The sequence below is a fragment of the Eptatretus burgeri genome, chromosome 9 (assembly GCF_056783735.1).
Source record: "Eptatretus burgeri isolate ZD-2024b chromosome 9, Ebu_testis_v1, whole genome shotgun sequence".
Classification (NCBI taxonomy): Eukaryota; Metazoa; Chordata; class Myxini; order Myxiniformes; family Myxinidae; genus Eptatretus; species Eptatretus burgeri.
The window spans coordinates 87,666,032-87,690,309 of NC_140969.1; the positions used below are offsets into that span (position 1 = coordinate 87,666,032).

At 44.9% G+C, this 24,278-nt stretch overlaps 2 protein-coding genes and 1 long non-coding RNA gene across 7 annotated transcripts in view; 2 read left to right on the forward strand and 1 right to left on the reverse strand.

Annotated features, from left to right (window-relative positions):
- LOC147020551 (uncharacterized) overlaps positions 1–3,133 on the forward strand; it is a 33,737-nt gene extending 30,604 nt beyond the window's left edge. For all 5 annotated transcript variants that reach the window (XM_085895986.1, XM_085895985.1, XM_085895988.1 and 2 more), the window contains one exon: positions 879–3,133. In XM_085895986.1, the coding sequence (XP_085752112.1) occupies positions 879–968 (90 nt within the window). In that variant the 3' untranslated portion in view covers positions 969–3,133. The remainder of the gene's footprint in view (positions 1–878) is intronic.
- Positions 1,585–21,257, reverse strand: LOC147020553 (uncharacterized). Its single transcript, XR_015061871.1, has 4 exons — positions 21,101–21,257; positions 14,937–15,035; positions 12,312–12,357; positions 1,585–4,182 (listed from the first exon to the last, which is right to left on the reverse strand). It is a non-coding gene; the product is annotated as an uncharacterized LOC147020553 (long non-coding RNA).
- Positions 21,258–21,519: 262 nt separating this feature from the next.
- Positions 21,520–22,977, forward strand: RPL8 (ribosomal protein L8). Its single transcript, XM_085895994.1, has one exon. It carries the CDS (start codon positions 21,586–21,588, stop codon positions 22,357–22,359), a length of 774 nt encoding a protein of 257 aa, XP_085752120.1. The 5' UTR covers positions 21,520–21,585; the 3' UTR covers positions 22,360–22,977.
- The last annotated feature ends 1,301 nt before the right edge of the window (positions 22,978–24,278 follow it).

Here is a 24,278-nt window from a genome sequence, read left to right on the forward strand (position 1 = left end):
ATATGTTTTGATGTTTCATCGCAAGAAGCGTTATTTTAGAACACTACATGTACAAATGTGACCCTATTTTCTTTATCTTCTGGGACATTTCATTTTGACAGTACCACCTCATAAGCATGCCAAAGTCTGAAGCCTCGGCCTAGGTCAGGTTTGCTTATTTCTTCTTTATTTTTTAGGCATCCTACGGATGTAAATGAACACTCATTTTACTCTGCACATGTTGCACATCATGTGCAGCAGATTACACCTCCCTGTGCCTTGTATTTATTGTTTTTGTTTTTTTTGAAGTTTCTGTACACTGCCGTTGATGCCCGGTTGCAAGTAACCGTCTACATTTCCAATAGAAGAGAGGTAATTACTCTTTTATGACAAATGTTTTTCGACTTTTTTTTAATCCTGAAAAATAGACCATAGTGAACACAGTTATGTTAACAGATTGGCCTTTAAAACCCTTCTTAAATCATCCTTATGAAGGGGGGCAGACAAACACAAATACACATTGTGTTTTATGTAGGTAGATGTTTTGTAATATTTGGCAGACCAACATGTTGTTAGTTAATGCAGAGGTACGTGATGAGGTCTCCACAAACCATCATTGGGATCTGGGTTCTGTGAGCCAACTGGTTAACAGCAATGAGTCACCTGAACTCATGATGAGTGTGTTGATCGGTGCATGCACTGATCAAAATGTGGCACGTACTTTGCAAACATCCGAGACAGTAATCGGTCAAGGGTTGATCATCTTCCTGGTCTGACCAGACTCTGTGTAGAAGATGTAACACCTAGTTTTGCTTCCACTCCCCTACCCACAAATGACAAGGTTCCGCTGCATGTACACGGTAGCTTCTAATGTTCTTTTTTCATTTCTCTTTTGACAGATTGCGAATCACTGGAATACCGAATCCTTTTCGGACAACTCTCCAAATGATGCAGCCAACTTTCCCACAGATTCTCAGTCAGTTGCATGATAGTGAACAAACGTCAAAAGAAAATGATTAGAGCCATTTCCATCAACTTTAGCCTATGGTTGGGGTAGAATGTGACGGCCCTGCGTGCGTTTTTTTATTTTCAGCCGTTCGTGCCAAATGTGTTTTATTCCAGAATTTTTATTTTCCATGATGTATGTACATTGCACGAGGGCCAGGGAGCTGGATGTACGATAGATAACACCAAAAGCCATCAGATTACGATGAGCAGCTGTGATAAAGGTGTGCTGATAAAGGTGCCACAGGTGGTGGAATATTCAAAAAGATCAAATTGCAATAAGGATCCTTCAAAGCAAGCTCAATAACCTCTTCTTGATAAAATGATTCGTTTAATCGTTTGAGCCAGTTTTCCAATGAATCATGATGGTTATAAAATGGCAAAGTTTAGCGATACAATTATGTGGGTGCATTTTGACAAGGATCAACAAAATTATTTGGGTTAACTTAATACATGAGTGAAAGGGACAACTGACAGAGGCTGCTTTATGTTGACGTGGCACAGTGTTTCACCACGGTGCATTGTGGGAGTGAACAAGGGAGCATTCTCATATATGGCGGATATTAGTCTTGAAAAATAAAAATATCAGCAGTGGACAAGTGGAATCAACATGCTCGTTTTTATTGATCAATATGCTTGAATCGACCGAATATTGAAAGACGTCTGCTAACCACTTGTGGGAAGCAAGGAAAAGCTGACGTTTCGGACGTTAACCCTTCATGAGAGCAAAATGATCAACCCTTTCAATGGAGCAAAAGGACCATTTGTTCCAATGACGGGTTAACGTCCAAAACGTCACTTTCCCTGTTTTTACGATGGTGGTTCGCAAACCAATATCAACGTCCTGTCGACTCCATGAATTATTCTGCCTGTCCACTGACGCAAAACGACACAGACCTTCACCAGCAAGACCAGTTTTCCATGAGCTGCCAATTTCTATGTTTACATCCAGAGCATATTATGACTGTTGCTTTGTATGGCATGAAACCATTTACCTTTGAACAAGATTTCTCTTACCTTTCTGACCGATTTGCTGAAACGTCAACACTTTGGTCAATGAGTGAACTCTCTTTTACCATCATCATCAAACGCAATGCCTGCTCTCACCACTTTTACATTTGAGCCCACAATGCAATGCAGCAAAAACTATGTCACATCATCATTTAGCAGTCATACAAAAATCACAGCACAGTAGTTGTGTTGTGGCGTGTTTTAAACCAGAATGTTATTCTCATGGAAAGCGAACCATTATCACAGCCTTAAATTCATGCACAGGTCAAAACCACAATGTTATTTCATAAATTTGAAAGGAAACTCGTTCTGTAAGAGGAACGAGGACACAATGTGAAAATTCGAAACATTTGGGAGTATAAATACATGTCTAGTTTGATACAATCAAACCGCAGGATCATTCTCACATGTTCATCAAAAGGGAAAAACTGGTATTGCTGAGCACTTAGGTCACATTGACGGGTGAGGCCAGAATTCCTGTATTCCTGACACTCACTTGGACACAAAGCTTCTCTGATTTTTAATCCGATCAAACCAAAACTCGGACTTGGCTGTTATTATAACAGAGGCATATTCTTTGTGAAAACTTAACAAGCGTAACCACCGGATTCATTTGGTTTCCGATAAGACGCCATGCCCACACAAAGCACTGCAAAAACAGTCGGTGCATTTCTAAATCCCCAAAATTCCATCCACCAACACTGTGACAACCAGACAAAGCTCTTGGGAAATTTCTTTCGAAAGAGACGTGAAGAAAACCGATTTTTTTATTTTTTTTTGGAAAAAGAAATCCCAATTGGAGGATCAAAAACTCAAGCGCTTTTGAACAAAACTCAACTCAGGAGGTTACAACTAATTTCTATTGACAAAACGAGTTCGCCATCTTGGTAACTTTTAAAACTAGTAATTAACTTCATCAACGCACTTCTTTGCTTCATTTGTGCAAGCATTTTGGTTCGAATTTACGGTCACAGTGGAACAAGGTGTCGTCGTTCACAGGTACATTGCAACGACGTTCGTGTGTTTTTCGATCCAAAGGTTTTCTGGACGGTCAGAATTGCTGTAGAAAATTTTTGCCGCATTGTGTGTCATGTCTTGCTGAAAATATTTCATTAAACGGTATTATCTCCCTTTCCAAGCGATTCCATGTAATATTTTGTGACCACATGCTAAGTCAGTATTACGAGGGCTCTCCTCCGAGTTGTCTAACCTGAGTTCGAATCCTGCCCCAGTTATAAACTATGGTCCTGGTGTTTCACATGCAGGGCAGGGCGATTCACATCAACGTGCGTGCCATCCCTGGAAAGGACCTGTCTGCCAGTGCTGGTTATACAAGCTTATCCCACAGTGTCCTTCACGAAGAGTAAACGAGTTATCGCCAGCATGTTGAACAAATCACAAGTTTCTGCCCGAGAGCACCGTCCCCATCAAGGCCAGGCCTTAACTGAAACAAAAAAAGGACTGAAGATATATAGAAGTGAAGGAAAGGAAGAAGAAAGAATGTAAAGATATAGAGTGAAAGTAAGTGGAGTGAGTGTATGGTGAAAGTGAGAAAGATAAATGAAAACTAACCCGGTAGCTTGGTTTGCGTGAGAACAGAAAGTAAGATGATTTGGGTAACACTTAACGCTCCTAAGACAGGACCACCCTGGGACGTTGCTGTCTCCAACCTACTACCTGAAAGTATTTACAGTCTGTGGATGTTTGATATGCATTCGCTAACAATTACAACAATGTCGACTCCCTCCGGGTCGTTATCATGGATGCCAAGTCTTGCCATCACGATCAATATTGATTTTATTTTGCACGTTTTACTAAAAAAAAAAAACTGTTTGGAATCAATATGGCAGAGGAATCTATAAACAACTTTGTTTGTGTGTGTGTTTCGACATGATTTGTGTTGCACTGCATGCTTGCAAGCAACTCACTTTTGCCATGCTCACATTATAGTCCCATTGCAGTGGGCCGAATTGCTTTTACTGCTTCCGCGATGCTTCTTGCTCCTGTTGATGCAGCACGTATGTGGCAATTAATGGTTCTTTGTAGCCTTGGTTTTCCTTGTTCTTAAAAGCTGGGATGGTTTGAAGTCGGTACCAACCCCAGTGTGTGCCCACCAGGCCCAGGCCTATTACTATGAGTACTTTGTTGCTCCGCAAAAAAGTCCCAAGGCTCATTGCCTTCACTCTGCTGTAAAGAAATGTGGAGTCACATGCTGCACAAGGACAAACTGACATACAACATACAATGTGTCCTGACATACAACACAAAAGCTTTTCACGAACCCATTTCTATCTTCACCATGCTTATCACTCAGTACAATCGGTTTGACACAAAGACATTCATGTCACCGTTGACAGGATGGCCTAGAGGTACGCACAGTTGCCTCTAAGCTGTCTAACCTGGGTTTGATTCCCGACTGAGCTATAAACTATCATCCCAGTATTTCACAGGCAGGGTGATCCATCAATGTGTGTGCCATCCATTGGATGGATGTTAAACGAGTGTCCTATCTGCCAGCATTTATTAGTGGACATTAAAGATCCCACGGTGTCCTTTGCGAAGAGTAGGTGGGCTAATTGCCGGCACCATTAACTAATTACAAATTCCTTGTCTAACCAGCAGGTGGCACTGCATCAGCGGCACAGCCGTGCCATCAGCCAATGATGTTACCCCGCAACATGGTGCCTGTCCCGTTTGCCATGCTGGCTGACGTCATGGCATTCCTGTGGATGGTGCTTCAAGGCCAACCATCACAGGATTGTTGTTGTTGTACTATTGCCCTCCAATCCTATCAAATATGCCTGGTATTGGCTTAATGGTTAGGGTGGTGGGCTTGAGATCTGAGGATCCTAAGTTCAAATCCCCCTTTGCTGTTGAATTAATACCAGATGGGGTTGACTCTGCCTATCATCTTTCTGAGGTCTACAAAATGAGTGCCAGCTTGCTGGTATACTGTGTCGGAGTGGCGACCCGTCCAGGATTGTGCCCAATAGCCCAAGAGACTGCTGAGGCAGCACCAACGTATGGTCCCAATGGATGGATGGATCCTGTCAAATGTCATACCAATAGCCATCCTTGATGAGTATATCCAACAGTAAGACATAAATATGAACAAAGTATTGAATTGCTATACATAAAATTACTGTCACTCCCACAAGCATTTGCTAACTTGATGAAAGCAGAAATTAATAAATTACCATCCTTGTTCATTGTGCTCTCGCTTAATTTAATTTAAAGGATAAATACAATAAAAACTTTTAAAATGAAGCATATATCCATGTCTCTTGCATTATATTGGGAACATAATACATATGCCACCACTGTCGATGTGGAGGGATTGATAAGCAAAGGCAGGATCTGTTTTGGTGATTAATGAATGATTTCACACAATGGGTTGTGTCTACCTGGTTGGCCCAAACAAGCTCATCCCAGCACGAATGCCACTCAAATTAGATGTTTTCTAACTTCTCTGAAACCTTGTCTCAGGAGAAAACATCTTGCTCTCAAATTATCAGTGAAAGCCCAACTGGCTCACCAATGTCCTTCCGAAAGAGCATCCACCGTCATATAGTAGCATGCAGTACGACATTTGCGACCAATCTTTTCCATCATCACTTTAGTACATGCAGTAATAGGATACATAGATGAATTATAGATACAAGGCCATAAAACATGGAACAAGTTTTTGAAATTACTTGTAAATAAACTACAAGATGACCTTCAACAAAACACCAGTTTTACATTCTACTTAAAGTACTGTACAACAGTATTTGGATCACGTTTGAGACAATATCACACATCTAAATAATATATCTACATATATAGATATACTGTTACGGCTGTGGAAATTCGCAATACACCATAAAGGGTCCTTAGATCAGTTATGATGATAACTATATGTGTAGTTAGATTTCCCCACCGTTGTTTAGAGGGAATTTCCGTGTTCACAGGGCTGCGATCCTTTGCGTTAGCCGTTTTTCTTTTCTCTATCATTATTTTGGACCAACCACCCCCCACAACCAAATCGCCACCACCAACATCATTCCCAAACAACTACAACTCAAACACCACCACCTTCACCTCTTCACCTCCACAACTCCACCCCGCAAACATCGCTTCACCGCCATTCTCAAACGACGCCCGCCAGCAACCAAATCGCCACCACCAACACCCTTCCCAAACCACCGGAGCAAACTCCCACCACCTCCGCCTTTCTACCACACGTCGTACCATGGGCTGTGAATGCGTTCCTTTCGCCTCGAAAAGCGGATCAGGAATGCTTCACGCCCCCTTTTCATCCGCCCAATGGCTGAGCATCGGGTTGTGTGGACCCGCCTCCGAACCCGCTGTGATCCAGAAATTTGCATGTACGCCCCTCACTCGGCCTATATAAGCGCGAGCACAATGCAGCTCGCGGCAGGAAAAGTGGGAGCAGTGAAGTGGCAGCAGCAGTGTCGGTAGTCAAGTGTGTCGGTCGCGGCGGTCAAGTCTGGAGTCGGTGGAGTGGCAGTCTGGAGAAGCGGGAGACGGGGCAGTCAAGTCTGCAGTTTGTCGGTGTCGGCAGTCGAGAGAATCGGGAGACGGGGCAGTCAAGTTGAGTGCAATGTCGACGGGGCAGTCAAGTCGAGGTCAGTGTCGGCGGGGCAGTCAAGTCGAGGTCAGTGTCGGCGGGGCAGTCAAGTCGGGAGACGGAGCTCGAAGCCGACGGGAAAGGCAGACGGGGGCTGAACGCCGGAGAGAGCTCACCGGCCACGCCAGGGGCACGAAGCCAGGCGCAGCTACGCTGATATCGCGGCTTGCCCGCCATCGCGCCACGAGGGTGCGGGTAAGACCCTTCGGTCTCGTGGACCTGGCCGCTCATCCAGGTTCCACGCGCATTAGGCCCTCGGGCCCAGTCTGACTCCCTTGTCTATGAGGGGGTCTTTTCTTGCTTTTTCTTTGAATGCGTGTTGTGGCGCCGAGTCTGTAAGTAAAACCGTATAAGTGACTGTACATACTTGCTTATAGACGGTCGTAGCACCTTTTTGCTTTGCTTTTGTTCTGTATACGTGCATGTTCGTGTTTTGCATTCCTGACTGCATATGTGCTTGTATAATAAATGTATGAGTGTGCAATAAATGTGCTTGTCGAACTGTTCCCCGTTTCGTTGCGTCCTTTCCTTTGTTTGAAAGTTCCATCTTGCATCAGGGAAGGAATTGGTAGAAGGGTGTAAGCACCCGGTAAATAATCACGTCCGTCGGGGTCGGCGATAATACTGCTCGGTTATCACTGAAGCATGGAACGGACCGCTTAAGCGGTTTGTGTCCTAGGCCAGCCAGCGGCGAGGTGCGATCGCCCGGTTAACTACCCGCGCAGGTACTTAGGTAGGTCGAGTTTGGCGAACAACCCTATCCTGCGCGGGTGGCCGATTGGCACGATTGTGGTGTGGTCGAAAGACCCACCCGTGACTAGCTCCTGGCGGTAGTTCCACGGAGGGTCATGACTGAATTGTCCATTCTGGTGGGCGACGCGGTCGCGATTTGAGTTACGTGGCCGATCGCACGCCGGGCGGACAAATATTCGTAACAATACACACCCACACACCCCTCGATTTATAGATAAGAACACTATATACGTTCTTGAAAATTTGTACAGAGTGAAATTACAAATATTGAATCCGATGTTCCCATTATATAATTACCTCCACCACCGAAGGTAGATGAAGGTTGTTTTCACCCGTCTGTTTGCTTGTTTGTCTGTGAGCAGGATATCTCAAAAAAGTTATGGATGGATTCGGACGAAATTTGGTGGACAGGTTGGGTGTGTGACGAGGATGAATCATTTCATTGTTGGTGAAGATCTTGATCTGGATACGAGAATTTTTTACGCGATTCTGCACCATTGAGCGAGAGGGCCAAAAACGATATTTAGCACAGTATCAAAAAAGTTATGGAAGGATTCAGACAATCCCTGGTGAACAGGTTGGGTGTGTGACAAGGACGAATTTATTCAATTTTGGTGAAAATCCGAATCCAGTTGCAAGACCTTTTGAAGTTATTCTTCACCATTGAAAGACAAGGCCAAAAACTATATTTAGCATGATATCTAAAAAAACTTGTGGACATATTATGACAAAACTTGGTGGAGGAGTTGGGAAGGTGACAAGAACAAGCAGATTAGATTTTAGTTCAGGTCCAGATGCAGATCCAGCCGATCAGTAGGATACAAAATGTAAACTGTTCAGGTTGGCGGAGGTATGTGCTCTCCCGAGCGCCGTTCTAGTTGGAGATGTGGTCCTATGGAAATAAGTCGATGATAATGTGATAAAATCTAAATAACCAGGAAAAGTACCATTCCATAGTGACGGGAAAAGTTTAAGATCTTAAATGAACATTAAAGATCTCCACGATGTCCTTCATGAAAAGTGGGCGAGCTATCGCCGGCACCCTGAATAAATTCCAAATTCCTGCCCCAACTACTGCTGGGAAGGCAACGGCAAACCACCCAGAATAACCCTTCCCAAGAAACTGCTTCGGCAACAGACACTACAACCGAGTCCAATATATGAGAAGTCATTGTATATATCAACATATTGTTACGGTTCTCGGAACCGTATGCATACAACACGCAGTTGTCCTAAGTCAGTTATTCCATTAATATACGTGTAGTTAGGTCCCTACCTTTTGTCTAGTGGGAAGACAAGGGAGTGCGTTGCGATAGGCTATTAGTTAGGATTAATAAATCATTTTTCGCCTTTTATTTTATTCCCTCCTTTTACGATCCACGGTGCCTTCATCTCGCTTGCGACCCTCGTCTCGCTTACCACAGCATGACGATCCACGGTGCCTTCAACTCGCTTGCTACCCTCGTTTCGCTGGCCACAGCGTACCACCGTCTACCCAGCGACTCGTTTTCAGAGGCAAAATCCCGACGTTCGGCTGGACAAACGCTAAAGCTGCACCACCATCCACCTGCCAAAGGCCAGACATGCGTGGCTTTGCAGGGCTGGATTTTCCAATAGGCAACATAGGCCATTGGCCTAGGGCCCACCAGTAACTGGGGGCCCTCTGGGGACTTGTGGGTTCTCTGATCAGCCAAGGAGTAGGCTAGTAGGCCCTATAGTAAAATGAATAAAATAAAATAAGTAACAAAAATATAACAATACATTTTTAAATGCCCGTTTCCAACCATCTATGTATCTATCTCTATCTATCTGTAGATTATATACATTACGTGTTGTATTTAGTGGACTTCATTGTTATATTACGTGTGTTTTTGTGTTCTTATTTTGTGATATTGGTATCTCTTATACTAGACTTGAACTAATTTATTATTACTTTATGCTTACAGATTATTCTTGGAATCTTGGGGATTCTCATGAGATAGATTAATTATGTCGTCCCAGAAAAAATGAGTGGCTCACAAAAGAGAAAGTTAAAAGAAACCAAAGCTGCACAACTCCAATCACTTTCAAAGCTGACAACCTTTTCAAAACCAAAACCAAAAGAAGATTCCGAGCCAAGTACCAGTGACGGTAAACTCCCAGGCGATGACCATGACGAAGCAAGGTCAGCTGAATCACAGTCACAGATATCGAGTGAATCAGCAATGGAAGTAGAAGTACCACCTGTGATTGAAGCTTCATCCGATTCATCTCAGTTGACCGATAAGAAACATTCTGTGGAACAAGATGTTAGTGCTGATTTGTGTGAAGAGTGATCCAGCTGACTGGCAGATAATTGATGATAAATTGATTGAATATTTAGTAAATCATCCTCTTGATCAAAACTGTGAACAAGGTGACTTCTCAAAATCCGCAAGAAGTGTGGGTGAGGGTGAAAAGGAAAGAGTTCAATATGTGCCCATATCCTTGTTTACACGTAAAATGGTAAATGATGAAAAAGTTAAAAGGGAATGGCTTGTGTATTCTCCAAAAACTGGCGATGTATTTTGTGTTCCATGCAAGCTGTTCAGCAAGCAAGTCTCATTGTTTACAAGTGGGTTTAGTGACTGGAAAAACTGCCAGCATAGAGTTGCTGAACATGAAAGTGGTAAAGAGCATATAAACTCAGTTACTGCTTGGGGTGTAAGGGCAGTTGCAGCAAGTCGAATTGATTCGACTTTGGCTTTGCAAGTAGAAGTAGAGAGAAAATATTGGAGAGAAGTTCTGTTGCACATAGTTGAAACACTCAAATTTTTGACATCAAGAGGCCTTCCTCTCAGAGGTAGTGATGAAAGAATTGGCTCCAGCAACAATGTTAATTACCTTGGAGTACTAGAACTCTTAGCAAAATTTGACCCTCTTCTTGCACAGCATCTGAGCAAGTACGTGCTGTAGGTAGTGGAAAGACTTCATATCTCTCAAAAACGATTTCTGATGACATGATCAATCTGATGGCTGAAGAAATTCACTGTTATCATAAGTGAAGTGAAACAAGCCAAATATTATTCGGTTAGTGTTGATTCCACACCGGATGTTAGTCATACTGACCAACTTACATTCATAGTTTGGGTAAAACCTGACGGTAAACCTGTTGAGCGATTTCTGAAGTTCATAGACATACATGACCATGGTGCAGAGAGCATCGAAGTTGTAAAATTAATCGAAAATGTTGGTCTTGGTTTGTGTGACATGAGAGGCCAGAGTTATGACAATGCTGCCAATATGTCTGGCATTTACACTGGTCTCCAAGCAAGAATAAAGGCTATGAATCCCCTGGCATATTATGTTCCTTGTGCAGGTCATTCCTTGAACCTTGTAGGAACATCAGCTGCCAGCAGTTGCCTTGCGTCTGTTTCATATTTCAGTTTTTTTACAAGCCTTGTATAACTTCTTCTCAGCCTCCACAAAAAGATGGGATCACTTGAAAGCCGCACTACCAGCTGCAGGGATTGTACTGAAATCCCTATCAGATACTCGCTGGAGTGCAAGGGCTGATGCTGTTAAAGCAGTGTTTTTACATTACCATGAGATAAAGTCAGCACTGGAGAACATATTGTGACATCCATGGAACTTGAACAGTCCCGCCAACGTAGAATGAGCCGAAACGATGGAGGCGGTTTATTTTTTATAACCCAAAGATGGCGGTTTTAATCGCTCTACAGCAAACGGGACGAGGAAGGTGGCACGAGTCGCTTTTCACTGAGTTAATAATGTTTATTTCTCTAACCAGAAATAATAATAAGACTCGGCAAGAGGAGGGATCCGGGGCGATTCGACGGGATGGTGGTGTGGGTTCGGGCGTGGGGAAAACACAAACAATTCCAATGGATATACAAATCTCAAACCCTCTAAGGCGCCAGGTACACACACACACACACACACACACACACACACACACACACACACACACACACACACACACACACACACACACACACACACACACACACACACACACACACACACACACACACACACACACCGTAGCTGGTCCTGGTGGTCAGGCTGGCCCGTGGTGTCGACGCAACAGTGCCTGGATTGGCGCTGGACGAGCTGACGTCGCGCTCGTCTGGTGTCGACCTCCTGGTCTAGGCCCAAGACCGCTCACAGCCGCCAGGGAGCCAGTTCTGGCGCCAAGATGAGAGCAGGAGAGGGAGGCAGGTCCGCCCGCCGTTCGGTCCCGTACTCCGAGCCAGCAGAACTCCAGAGCCAACCGAGGTGAGGCACGAGGCACAGCAAGGCCACCAGACACGACGAATCGAGGAACGAACCAGCGCAATAAGAGAGCATGCTCCGAGACCCACCGCCTCGACAAGGCGCTTTCTTTTTATGACCCCTCTTCCACTTCTTTTCCCGAACAGAACCTTTTTATACTTGAGTTCTCGTCACTTCCAATCGAGCCGTTTTATTGGCCCTCCGCCGTCGCCTTCCGCCAATCGTGATCAAGGGGCGGAGCCATCCGCAGCACTGTCCTGTTACGTCACGGCAAGCCTACAGGGAATACTAAAAGGGTTTACGCAGACACACTTACCCTAACCCGTCTCCCTATCTAATTACGTGACAATTATCATTTCCCCCTTAAAGAAATGGACATTTACTAGACAACTTATCACCACTGAATTGCTACTTATTACATCGAGATCCTGGTACAACTCGAACAGCATAGCATACCTAATTAAACATGCTAATTACCCTTTGAATGCATACCCCCCCCCCCCCCTCAGACGTAACAATATGTTCTTACAGCAGACAAACTGTGGCTACAAAGCTTGAAGGTGAAGGTCTCAGAAAACAAATGGAATCATTTGAAACAGCACTTCTTACTGTAATATGGTATAAGATTTTGACAAGGTTTAATGCAACCAGCTTATCACTTCAAAAAGTTGAGACTGACCTTCTGTCAGTTGTGAATCTGTATGAGAGTTTGATCTCCTTCATCTCTGAAATGAGACAGCGTCAGTTTGATGAAATACAAGATCAGGCTAGGACTTTTGCTGAGCCTATCTACACAGATACAACAAAAAGAACAAAAAAATAGAAAAAAAATTATTTGATGAATCAGTTGGGATAGAAACTCATCTTGATCCACGTCAGAAGTTCATGGTGGACAATTTTTACACAATATTAGATTGCCTTAGGAATGAATTAGAGTGCAGAGTGAATGCCGATTCGGAAATAAAGAAGCTGTTTAGCTTTTTAACAGAGTATGACAGTATGAACTATGACGACCTCAAAGCTCAACTGGAACTCCTTGTCAGTACCTATTCCAGTGACCTGGAAGCATCTGTTTTAGATGAATTTTTGCAGTTTAAAGACATTTTGTCTTCTGAATCTGACAGGTCAGTGACAAACATTTCCACTTTGTTGAGGTTTAAAGATGGTATTTTGACAACTGCCTTTCCAAACATTAGTATCTTGGTAAGAATGTTCCTTATCATCCCCATTACAAACTGTCAAGGAGAGAGGTCTTTCTCTAATCTATCTCGGGTGAAGAATCACCTGAGATCAACTTTGCGACCAACCAGATTAAACTCGCTTTCATTACTATGCATTGAATCTAACCTCCTACAATCCCTTGACACAAACAGTATCATTGACAAATTTGCCATAGAAAAAGCAGGAAAATGTCATTTTGAACTTCACATAGTTGTGCTTGCAAAATTTATTATGCTTCAGTTTCATTGTATTTTTCCATTATTCCGATAAGATGTACATGATATGGAACTTGATTTACTTTGATGTACTTTGATGTACTTGATATGGAACTAATTTGATTAAAATAATTGATGTGTTAGGGTTAGGGTTAGCATCCGACTGCATCCGAGCCAGAAAGGTAGGTGGCAGAGTGGTAGTCGGTTGGTGTAATTTTACCGCTGCCGGTAGAATGAATCCGGTTCGGCCAGGCATTCCGAGTGCGTGGATCCCTGGTAGCCGAGATCACGTGGTTACTTTGGTACATTGGATCTAGACAAAATAACCCTACACCATGGTCGAGATATTGGCGTTCCATGGTCGGTTAAGCGACCCGCCAGCTCACGGAGTTATCCAAGCGACGGCCTACAATTCCGGGGAGTCTGGTGGAGACAATGCAGCTTTCCCCACCTTGTGGTCATTCTCGCCACCGACCTCCGGCCCGCAACAATATATTAATAAATGAGGAAACCCTGCCAATTTAGCCGGCGTTGTGATGGTTGTCAAACTAAAGACAATCTACGAGTGCATACCGTTATGTATCTAACAATCAAATGATGAATTCTCCATTTTGCTGCGCTGCAGTAACAAAACCTGCATTACATGTCCACTTTGACTTGAAAAGAGTTAACATGTATAACCAATATGAGTGCAGAAGTGGAACAAGACAGGGGAAGATGAGAAGGGGGAGGGAGGAAATGCATTGGGCAGGTGAAAAAAATTGGAAAAGAACGGCACTTTAATACCTGTACCAGGTTGAACAGTTTTATGTTTTGTACCCCACTGATAGGCTGGATCTGCATCCGGTCCTAAACCAAAATGTAATCGGCTTGTTCTTGTCACCTACCCAATCAATACACCAACTTTTGTTAAAATCCATACATAACCATTTAAGATATTGTGCTATATATCATTTTTGGCCCTATTTCTCAATGATGAAGAATAACTTGAAAAATTATATTAGCCGGATCTGGATCTTCACCATAATCTAATTCGTCTTCGTCACACACCCCACCTGTCCACCAAGTTTCGTCCGAACGCGCCCATAACTTTTTGAGATATCCTGCTAACAGACAGACAGACAAACAGACAGGGGTGAAAACATACCATGCGACCACCTCCGGTGGCAGGGGTAATATAGAACACGTCGTTTTAGTGAAGGTTTCTGTCAATCTGCATCGGCGGACAGGGAGAACAATAGGTGAAATTAAAAGGACGTTGACCGAGGTATGCTTCTTTTTGTTATTGTTTGGTATGCAGCCTATGGCTACTGGTTGCATCATTTTTCTGGAAGCGCGACTGTGCCGCTGATACAGTGCCCTGTTAACTGTAAGCTGGTTCTCATTTTGCCGACCTCGGAAGGATGACAGGCCGAGTCCACCCACCTGGTGTTATTTCAACTGCGTGATAGGGGCTCAAACTAAAGACCCTAAATTCTTAAGCCAGTCACGTGAACCGTTAAGCTAACACCAGACTTACACTGAGGTACGCAAACTGTCATAGGAAACTAGAAGCTGACGTTTTTGGAATTACCCTTTAGTCGAAGCAAAAGGGGCTATCAATGAACGGCGAATGTCCAAAACGTCAGCTTATTCTTGCTTCCCACAGGAGTTAGCATACTTCAGTGAACATCCTGATTATTTCATCTATTGTTCATGTACAGAAGGCCTATCTCACACTGTAATCGGGGGTACTGATGCCCAATTTCAGTTATCCCACAAAACACTCATAAATAACAAATCTGACTGAAAAATGGCCAAAGGAACGAACCAATGCCATAGTTTTGGGAGAACCATCAACCATCGAACAATAAAATGGTTCAACTTACGATTCCCACGTGGCTGAAGAGATGAAATCACCACTCAATTGCGTCCTGTTATTGTTTGTGGTGGTGGCGGTGGTGATGATTTGCTTTTCGTCCTAGGCCCTATGGAGATGACATAGCACCAAGGAGGTGATTACAAGGGGATCTGATAGAGATGCTTAAGATAATGAAGAGTATAAACAGAATAAGTACAGATGTGTGTTTCAAAAGAGTGGACAGTGACACATCCAGGGTGTACAAATAAGAGAGGTTTAATCTTGCCTCAGAGTAAAGAGAAGAGTTGGGACAGTAGCAAGAGAGGAATATTTCATAAGAGGGTCGTTAATTAATGGAATAGTCTCCCTGGAAAGGTAGTGGCAGAGAAAGTCTTATTCTTATTATTATTACTAGTGCGGGCCCGTAGGTGCGTGCCAGTATGTGCAGCTTCGTGCCTGCAGTATCAGGTCCCCAGCATCAATTGTGACGTCATATCGAACGAAGAATTGTGACGCCCCCTCTCTCTCGCCCCCCCCCACTCTCCCCCCTCCTGTCCCCCCTCCTCTCTCGCCCCCCTCTATCCCTCCTCTCTCTTGCCCTTCTCCTCTCTCGCCCCTCTCTCTGTAAATGTATTCACAAATGTCTACCAAGCACAACACTTAATTCCAACCTCGGGAAAAAAACAGCTTTCAAACCCTTGGGAAACAGCTGTTTCCCTCGGGAAAATTCAAACCTTGGGATTAATTAATAATTTGAATAATAATCAAACCTTGGGAGTAAATAATTAAATAAATTAATAATTAAAGAATAATCAAACCTTGGGAGTAATTAATTAATTCAAACCTTGGGAAAGAACAGCTTTCAAACCTTGGGAAACACTTGGGAAACAGCTGAAATGGATGAGGAAGAACGATATCAAACTTTGACAAAGGTACATACTCAGGTCCCCAGTGTCGATTGTGATGTCATACCAAACGAAGAAGAAAAAGAATTGTGACATCAATCGTGCAAAAAAAACCAAAATAAAATTTAAATAAACATTAATTGTGACGTCATTCGTGATGTCATAGCACCGTGTCCTGTCATTGGTTGACAGATACATGGCCGTAACTTGGGAACCGCTCGTCCGATTGATATCAAACCTTGAAAAGGCACATCCGCGGGGCCTCGGCAATATTCCTGGCAAGTTTCAATTCGATCGGACCGGTGGTCGTCTGGTTATTAATAATTTGGGAAAAAAAATGGCATGAGAAGGTGGAACGACACCTTCAGCTGCCATATATACACCTTTTCAACACTGAAAAAGCAATAAAATGGCCGTAACTTGGGAACCGCTCATCCGATCGATATCAAACCTCGAAAAGGCACATCCGGGGGTCCCCGGCAATATTTCTGGCAAGTTTCAATGAGATCGGACCGGCGGTCGTCGAGAAACGGCGGTCGCAGACAGACAAACAGACACACACACAGATTGCTGGAATTATAGATAGATTAATGGCCACAATTATTCCCATGTTCTTAAGGGGTTGAACAGAAGAAAGCTTGACCAAAGTCTTTCACGAACTGGCTGACCAGGCCTAACGTTCGACAAAGGTTAGGGCAGGAATTTGAAATTTGCTCATGGTGCCGTTGATAGCTCATCTTGTCTTCACGAAGGACACCGTGGGATCTTAAACATCTACCAACTAATGAGTGGCACAGAAACAGTAGAAAGGTATAAAGTGGAATTTGATGGGTCCCTCAAACCATTGGGGATAGAAGGGTGCATGGACATTGCAGGAATGGTGAGTAGCTGGGGTATTTATGAGTGATTGCATACCTGGTGGGATCTCTGTTCATGAACCTCACCCCATGAAATTAACTAGAAACTGATGGATTAAATGAATGTGGTGCTGATAAAGTACAGGCATGATGGGCTAAATGTACTCTGGTGTCCAAGGCCCATGTATAGCCTTAATAAGTAGGGTGTGTTCCGTTATCAAGCACCTTGCTATTGTTTGCCAAGTGAGCCGTTCCACTTTGCAAGCCACTTGGCAAGCGGAGCAAGTTATCAAGGGCTCGGTGTGTTTCGTTAGCAAGGAGCTTGCTATAGCTTCTAAGCCAGTCTTTCCATATCCACTACTTTACAAGCCACTCACCTTGCCGAACGGAGCAAGCGACGAAGACAGGTCTAAATCTTGTGTATGACAAATTACAGCTCACAGATCTAAGTCCAAGTTGGTCAGCCAAGTCACAGCACTGTCTGGTGTTCGATAGATTGCCCTAAATTATTCGTTAAATTTCCGTAGGTGCCACTCATTCACAATGCGATGAATAGTCTGATCTGGGTGACCACAGTCACGTGCTGGGTTGTCTTTAAAATTCCATTTATGGGGTTGGTGTGATGTCCTTGCATGGAGAGTACAGATCCTGCTGAGCACAGACCACAGTTTCCAGGAGAGGTCAAAACATGGAGGCTCTTCTGTCGGATCACTCACCAGGTCTTTGTTAGCAATGTTGTTGTCTGTCCAGAGATTGCACCACTTGTCCTTTGTGTTAAACCCCACTTAACTCATAACATTTGAACAGCCCCAGAAAGGTTTGCGTGACTTGAGTCACATATTTGGAAGATTTGAGGTGCTTCATGATGTTCGCACAAATGGCGACCCATAGTCTGATTCAAAATGATACCACAACCAATGAAATGGTCAGAGGCACAACCCTGTTATGTTATGTACATTCATAATCTATCTATACTACAAAAAGCCATTCACGTCTGTCTGTCTGAGGAAACAGTTACATTGTGCACTTGGCTTATGTCTCTTAATTAAATGTACTGTTTGAATGTCAGTTGCACTGCGACGACGTCTATTAGAACATAGCTTTTAAACGTTTAGAGTTTAGACCAATGAGAATACTTCGACCCCTTTGGACCCTTCAGACCAGCAGTTCTGAATCTGGGGTTCATGGATACCCACTGGGTGTGTGAGATCCATTTTGATTTGAGACATCGAAAGAGAATCTGTTTCTTCTTCTTCTTCTTTTGGCTGCTCCCGTTAGGGGTCACCACAGCGGATCATCCGTTTGATCCGCATAGTGATTTGGCACATGTTTTACGCCGGATGCCCTTCCTGACGCAACCCTGGTCGCCTCTTACGACACAGGGATAGAAAGAGAAGCTGTTTGTACACGTCATATTCTTCTATAATATTAAATAAGCAAATGTATGTATGTATGTATGTATGTAACGTCTGAAAAAAATCAGAGGAAAAAAAAATAGGGGTGGGCCGATCTCCACCAAATTTTGCAAATGTTTTGGTAGTCCCCAGGGTCAGGTCATGGGCACGACCTCTCCTCTCCCCCCCCCCCACCATTCATGTGAGGGGGGGTTAAGATGGCTTGATGCCTAACGCTGAGACCAAAAGGGTACACCGACTGAAAAAAGGTTCAGAACCACTGCTTTAGACCATTTCTCTGATGCTGATTGTCCTGTTGTTGGAGTCTCCTAATCTACATCACCCAACTCTCTCCTCATACCCTCAAGGTTTGCCTTCTTAAAATCTAATAGCATCACTATGCCATCCTGAACTCTAACTCTTTACAGAATCTTTGCACACACGATGTTATTGTTACTTGCTCCTCAATGCTCCCCAACCTCCACCTCCTCCACCATATTGAGATGGTTACTTGAAAGGTCTAACACTGCACTCCCCCTCGTGGACTAATCTACAAACTGGGTTAAAAAGCAATCCTCGACTAAAATTAGGAAATCCTCATCCGCTCTGCCCTTTCCCTGTTCCTGGACCCAATCTATCCCTCGCAAGTTAAAATCCCCCATAATCAATACTCTTCCCTTACCACATGCCCTTTTGAATTCTTTATGTACTACTGGTGTTGGCTCAATGGTTCGGGTGGTGGGCTTGGGATCCTAGGATACCGAGTTCAAATCCCACTCTTCCGTTGAATACCAGGTGGGGTTGACGCTGCCAGTCATCCTTCCGGGGTCGGCAAAATGAGTGCCAGTATGCTGGTAAACTGTGTCGGAGTGGCGATCCGTCCAGGATTGTGCCCAATAGCCAAGGAGACTGCTTAGGTAGCACAAACGGTCTGCACGGATATGGTCCCAATGGATGGGATGTACTACTCCTTCTTCCTCATCCTTCACACCCAGAGCCTAATCAAAGCATCCCACCAGTATCTTACTGTTTTTACAATCTCTCATCTCTACCCATACAGAATCCTCTATATTTATTTATTTCATACTTTTATTGTTACTTCTACTTTTCATCCTAATTCTTCAAGATCTACAAACATGCAAAACTCCACTTCACTCCACAAAATGCATCGTGGTAGGTGAATAGAGAAGCGTGGTAGGTCAATACAGAAGCGTGGTAGCTCAATAGAGAAGTGTGGTAGGTCAATAGGTCAATAGAGAAGTGTGGTAGGTCAATAGGTCAATAGAGAAGCGTGGTAGGTCAATACAGAAGCGTGGTAGCTCAATAGACAAGTGTGGTAGGTCAATAGGTCAATAGAGAAGTGTGGTAGGTCAATAGGTCAATAGAGAAGTGTGGTAGGTCAATAGGTCAATAGAGAAGTGTGGTAGGTCAATAGGTCAATAGAGAAGCGTGGCAGGTCGCTCCTCTTTCTGACTTCCCATTTCTTTTTCTCCCCCTCCCCCCTCCCTCCCTCCTCTTTCTGACTTCCCATTTCTTCCCCCCCTCCCTCCCTCCCTCCTCTTTCTGACTTCCCATTTCTTTTTCTCCCCCTCCCCCTCCTCTTTCTGACTTCCCATTTCTTTTTCTCCCCCTCCCCCTCCTCTTTCTGACTTCCCATTTCTTTTTCTCCCCCTCCTCTTTCTGACTTCCCATTTCTTTTTCTTCCCGCCCTCCCTCCCTCCCTCCTCTTTCTGACTTCCCATTTCTTTTTCTCCCCCTCCTCTTTCTGACTTCCCATTTCTTTTTCTTCCCGCCCCTCCCTCCCTCCTCTTTCTGACTTCCCATTTCTTCCCCCCTCTCCCTCCCTCCTCTTTCTGACTTCCCATTTCTTCCCCCTCTTTCTGACTTCCCATTTCTTCCCCCTCCCTCCCCCTCCTCTTTCTGACTTCCCATTTCTTCCCCCTCTTTCTGACTTCCCATTTCTTCCCCCTCCCTCCCTCCTCTTTCTGACTTCCCATTTCTTCCCCCTCCCTCCCTCCTCTTTCTGACTTCCCATTTCTTCCCCCCTCCCTCCCTCCTCTTTCTGACTTCCCATTTCTTCCCCCCTCCCTCCCTCCTCTTTCTGACTTCCCATTTCTTCCCCCTCCCTCCCTCCTCTTTCTGACTTCCCATTTCTTCCCCCCTCCCTCCCTCCTCTTTCTGACTTCCCATTTCTTCCCCCTCCCTCCCTCCTCTTTCTGACTTCCCATTTCTTCCCCCTCCCTCCCTCCTCTTTCTGACTTCCCATTTCTTCCCCCTCCCTCCCTCCTCTTTCTGACTTCCCATTTCTTTTTCTCCCCCCCTCCTCTTTCTGACTTCCCATTTCTTTTTCTCCCCACCCCCTCCTCTTTCTGACTTCCCATTTCTTTTTCTTCCCCCCCCCCACCTCCCTCCTCTTTATGACTTCCCATTTCTTTTTCTTCCCCCCCCTCCTCCCTCCTCTTTCTGACTTCCCATTTCTTTTTCTCCCCCCCTCCCTCCATCCCTCATGTTAAACTCGTTAGCCGTTGCTACACAATCAATTCGTTCAAGGAAGTTGTCACAAAACTGAAAACGACGGCCCAGACAGCACCGTTGCCATGGAGACCGCCAAGTTGTTAAGCGGTACCGAGCACTCCGTTCCATCGGACTTCTTGCTCGAGCGCTTTAAATCGAGCAAGCTGCTCGGCGAGCGGTAAGCAAGCCGCTTACTAACGGAACACACGCCAGAGATGGGTAAAAAACAACCAGAATGAAAACGCAATTTCATCGTCGGTTTAAAATGAAGGTTATGGTTAAACACCACCAATCACCACACCACTATATTCATGATAAAACATTTCTTTGAATCGTTCTTCATGTTAAACACGTGAAATCATCACAAACAGCAGAAGGTAACGAATGATTGACATTTTAACAGAAGGTCGGGCGAGATGAACCGCTGCGCTCATAATATCCACAGTCTATGTGGAGAATTCTGGATTCGGAAAATCAATGGGAACGTCACAGAATCCGAGACACGACCGCCTCACGCCTCACCTCGGAAGGTTTTCCTCAAGAGCGAAATGGACGCAGCTCGTGCTCGTATGACGCCTCAGCTTTTAGGGAGTTTTTTTTTCCTCAAAGTAACGTTTACCAAGGTGATAATTAGCACGATATAATTTTATTTGATTCACTTTATACTATAAAAGTTTAAAACATGACAATGATGAGTGATAATTTTACCTCAGGTACCATTGAGGATGTATATCGAGAGATTGTTTAGCACAACCGGTGTTCACTACTCTTAATATTATTCACCACTCAGATTGAATGTCCCGTATGTTGTATTTAATAAATTAATAGTAATTATAAAAAATCAACAATTTCCAATAAATTCCTTACATATGTATCGTTAATAAAATTAAAATAAATAAAAAAAACTCATTCTCATTACGTTTGGCGGCGCATGCGTGACGTATTTCCGCCCTCACCGGAAGTCGATCCTTTCCAACGCCTCGTGGCTGTCGACGTTCTTCGCCGCCATGGGTCGCGTTATCAGGAGTCAGAGAAAGGGTCGTGGTTCGGTGTTCAAGGCGCACACACACCACCGGAAGGGAGCGGCTCGCCTTCGCGCTCTTGACTACTCGGAGCGCCAGGGTTACATCAAGGGGATCGTAAAAGACATCATTCATGATCCAGGCCGCGGCGCCCCCCTCGCGCGCATCGTGTTCCGCGATCCCTACCGCTACAAGCGCCGTGTCGAGACATTCATCGCGGCCGAGGGGCTCCATACCGGGCAGTTCATCTACTGCGGGAAGAAAGCGCAGCTGTGCGTGGGCAACGTGCTTCCCGTGGGCGCCATGCCCGAGGGAACCATCGTGTGCGCTCTGGAGGAGAAGGCCGGAGACCGAGGTTCCCTGGCCAGGGCCTCGGGAAACTACGCCACCGTGATCTCGCACAACCGCGACACCAACCGCTCCAGAGTCAAGTTACCCTCGGGAGCCAAGAAGGTCATCTCTTCGGCCAACCGAGCCATCGTCGGGGTGGTCGCCGGCGGCGGTCGCATCGATAAGCCCCTGCTCAAGGCCGGACGGGCGTACCACAAGTACAAGGCGAAGAGAAACTGCTGGCCCCGCGTCCGTGGTGTGGCCATGAACCCCGTGGAGCACCCCTTCGGCGGTGGCAACCACCAGCACATCGGAAAACCATCGACGATCCGGCGCGACGCCCCCCCGGGCCGCAAGGTCGGCCTGATCGCTGCCCGGAGGACGGGTCGTCTCCGCGGAACCAAGGTCGTCGTGGACAAGGAGACATGAGGACGTCCAGCAGGGGAGAAGACCTGGGGCCGTTGGGACTTTTACCCCTTTCTGTTTTCCTCTCTCTGTCCCTCTTCGTCACCCCTCGTCCTCCCTCTTCGTCACCCCTCGTCCTCCCTCTTCGTCACCCCTCGTCCTCCCTCTTCGTCACCCCTCGTTCTCCCTCTTCGTCACCCCTCGTCCTCCCTCTTCGTCACCCCTCGTCCTCCCTCTTCGTCACCCCTCGTCCTCCCTCTTCGTCACCCCTCGTCCTCCCTCTTCGTCACCCCTCGTCCTCCCTCTTCGTCACCCCTCGTCCTCCCTCTTCTTCGCCCCTCGTCCTCCCTCTTCGTCGCCCCTCGTCCTCCCTCTTCGTCGCCCCTCGTCCTCCCTCTTCGTCGCCCCTCGTCCTCCCTCTTCGTCACCCCTCGTCCTCCCTCTTCGTCGCCCCTCGTCCTCCCTCTTCGTCGCCCCTCGTCCTCCCTCTTCGTCCTCCCTCTTCGTCGCCCCTCGTCCTCCCTCTTCGTCACCCCTCGTCCTCCCCCTCCGACGTCCTACATTTACCTTCATATTTTCAAACTTGTTTCTGCAATTATCTCCATGAATAAACCGTTCTGGCTCACGTTTGCAGCCCCAGAACATGATGTGCCTTTTAGTCGTGTTTTATGGTCCGTTTATAAAATGTTGTGCTCGTGCAGATCTGTTCCAGGAAAACCCAAATCCAGGTTCGTTGGCAGCAGCAGGTTCTGCATTGTTGAGCACTCTTCGACCTGCATTGTGGAGCATTCTGCCCGTTGTTTACAGTTCCTCCATCACATTGAATGGATCATGATGACTGCGCACACAGTTTTGGAATTGCATCCATCGTCTTAAAATCTCCAAATTTGAATCGTGGGATGTATTTAATATAAATGGCTTCCTGAGCTCTGACCTGTAACCTTTGCTTATGACACGGCCTCTCTGATGCGGTGCACATTGATTGGTATACATGTGTTGGATGTCTTTTCAGGAAGCTTGTGATTTGACCAGAATTGATCTGCTTTAACTTCCTTCCTTCCTTTGAACCTCCATTTTTACCTCTGCCCCCCGGAGGTGAAGGAAGTTATGTTTTTCACCTACCTCCTGTCTGTTTGTGTGCAGGATATCTCACAAAGTTGTGGACAGGTTCAGGGTCATTCCGTGCCAACTCACCTAAATTTCAAAAACCTCCCCAGGTCACATCCTCAGATTTTGCTGGAAAAATTCTTAAATGTAGATTTATTTGGCTCTACCCACCATGCAGAAGATTGGCTTTCAATTCCTCATAGTTTATAAAATATCTATCTCAAGAGACCTTTGAAATTTGGCCCTAAAAATGCCAAATGTGAAAAACGCATTTTTTTTCAACTTCAGGGGCTTATAATTTTATAATGGACTCCTCTAGAAAGTTAATATTGCAAATATTTACTAATTGGCATCCAGATTTTTCAATTATGGCATCATCAGAGTTATGGCACTCTAGAGGAAGCCAAAAATGGCTTTTGGGCCAAAATGAGTGAAAATAAGGTGAAACTATAGGAGCCCTCCTGAAAATATGGAACTTAGAATTTTTTTCCTCATAACAGTGATTATAGGGTCATCTATCCATAGATACATTTTTGTTGGGATAATACAGTTAGGTGATGAATTATAAAAGTTTTAACATAAGTCCTTGCCTCCGAGGGCTCTAAAATGGACCAATTTTGTCCCCTGGTTTGACCATGTGGCGAGGGTTTTCGGATCTTCATTTTTTTTCGAAAGATTGCCTCATATAAGATGTGTCTACTGACCGAATAATTTTATCTAACGCCCATGGCTTCATATTAAACTAAATTTTTATTTACATGCACGTTTTTTATAATTATTCACTTTCATATTCATGAGTTTATAAATCTGAAACTGAACACTCGAGCAAAGTGATA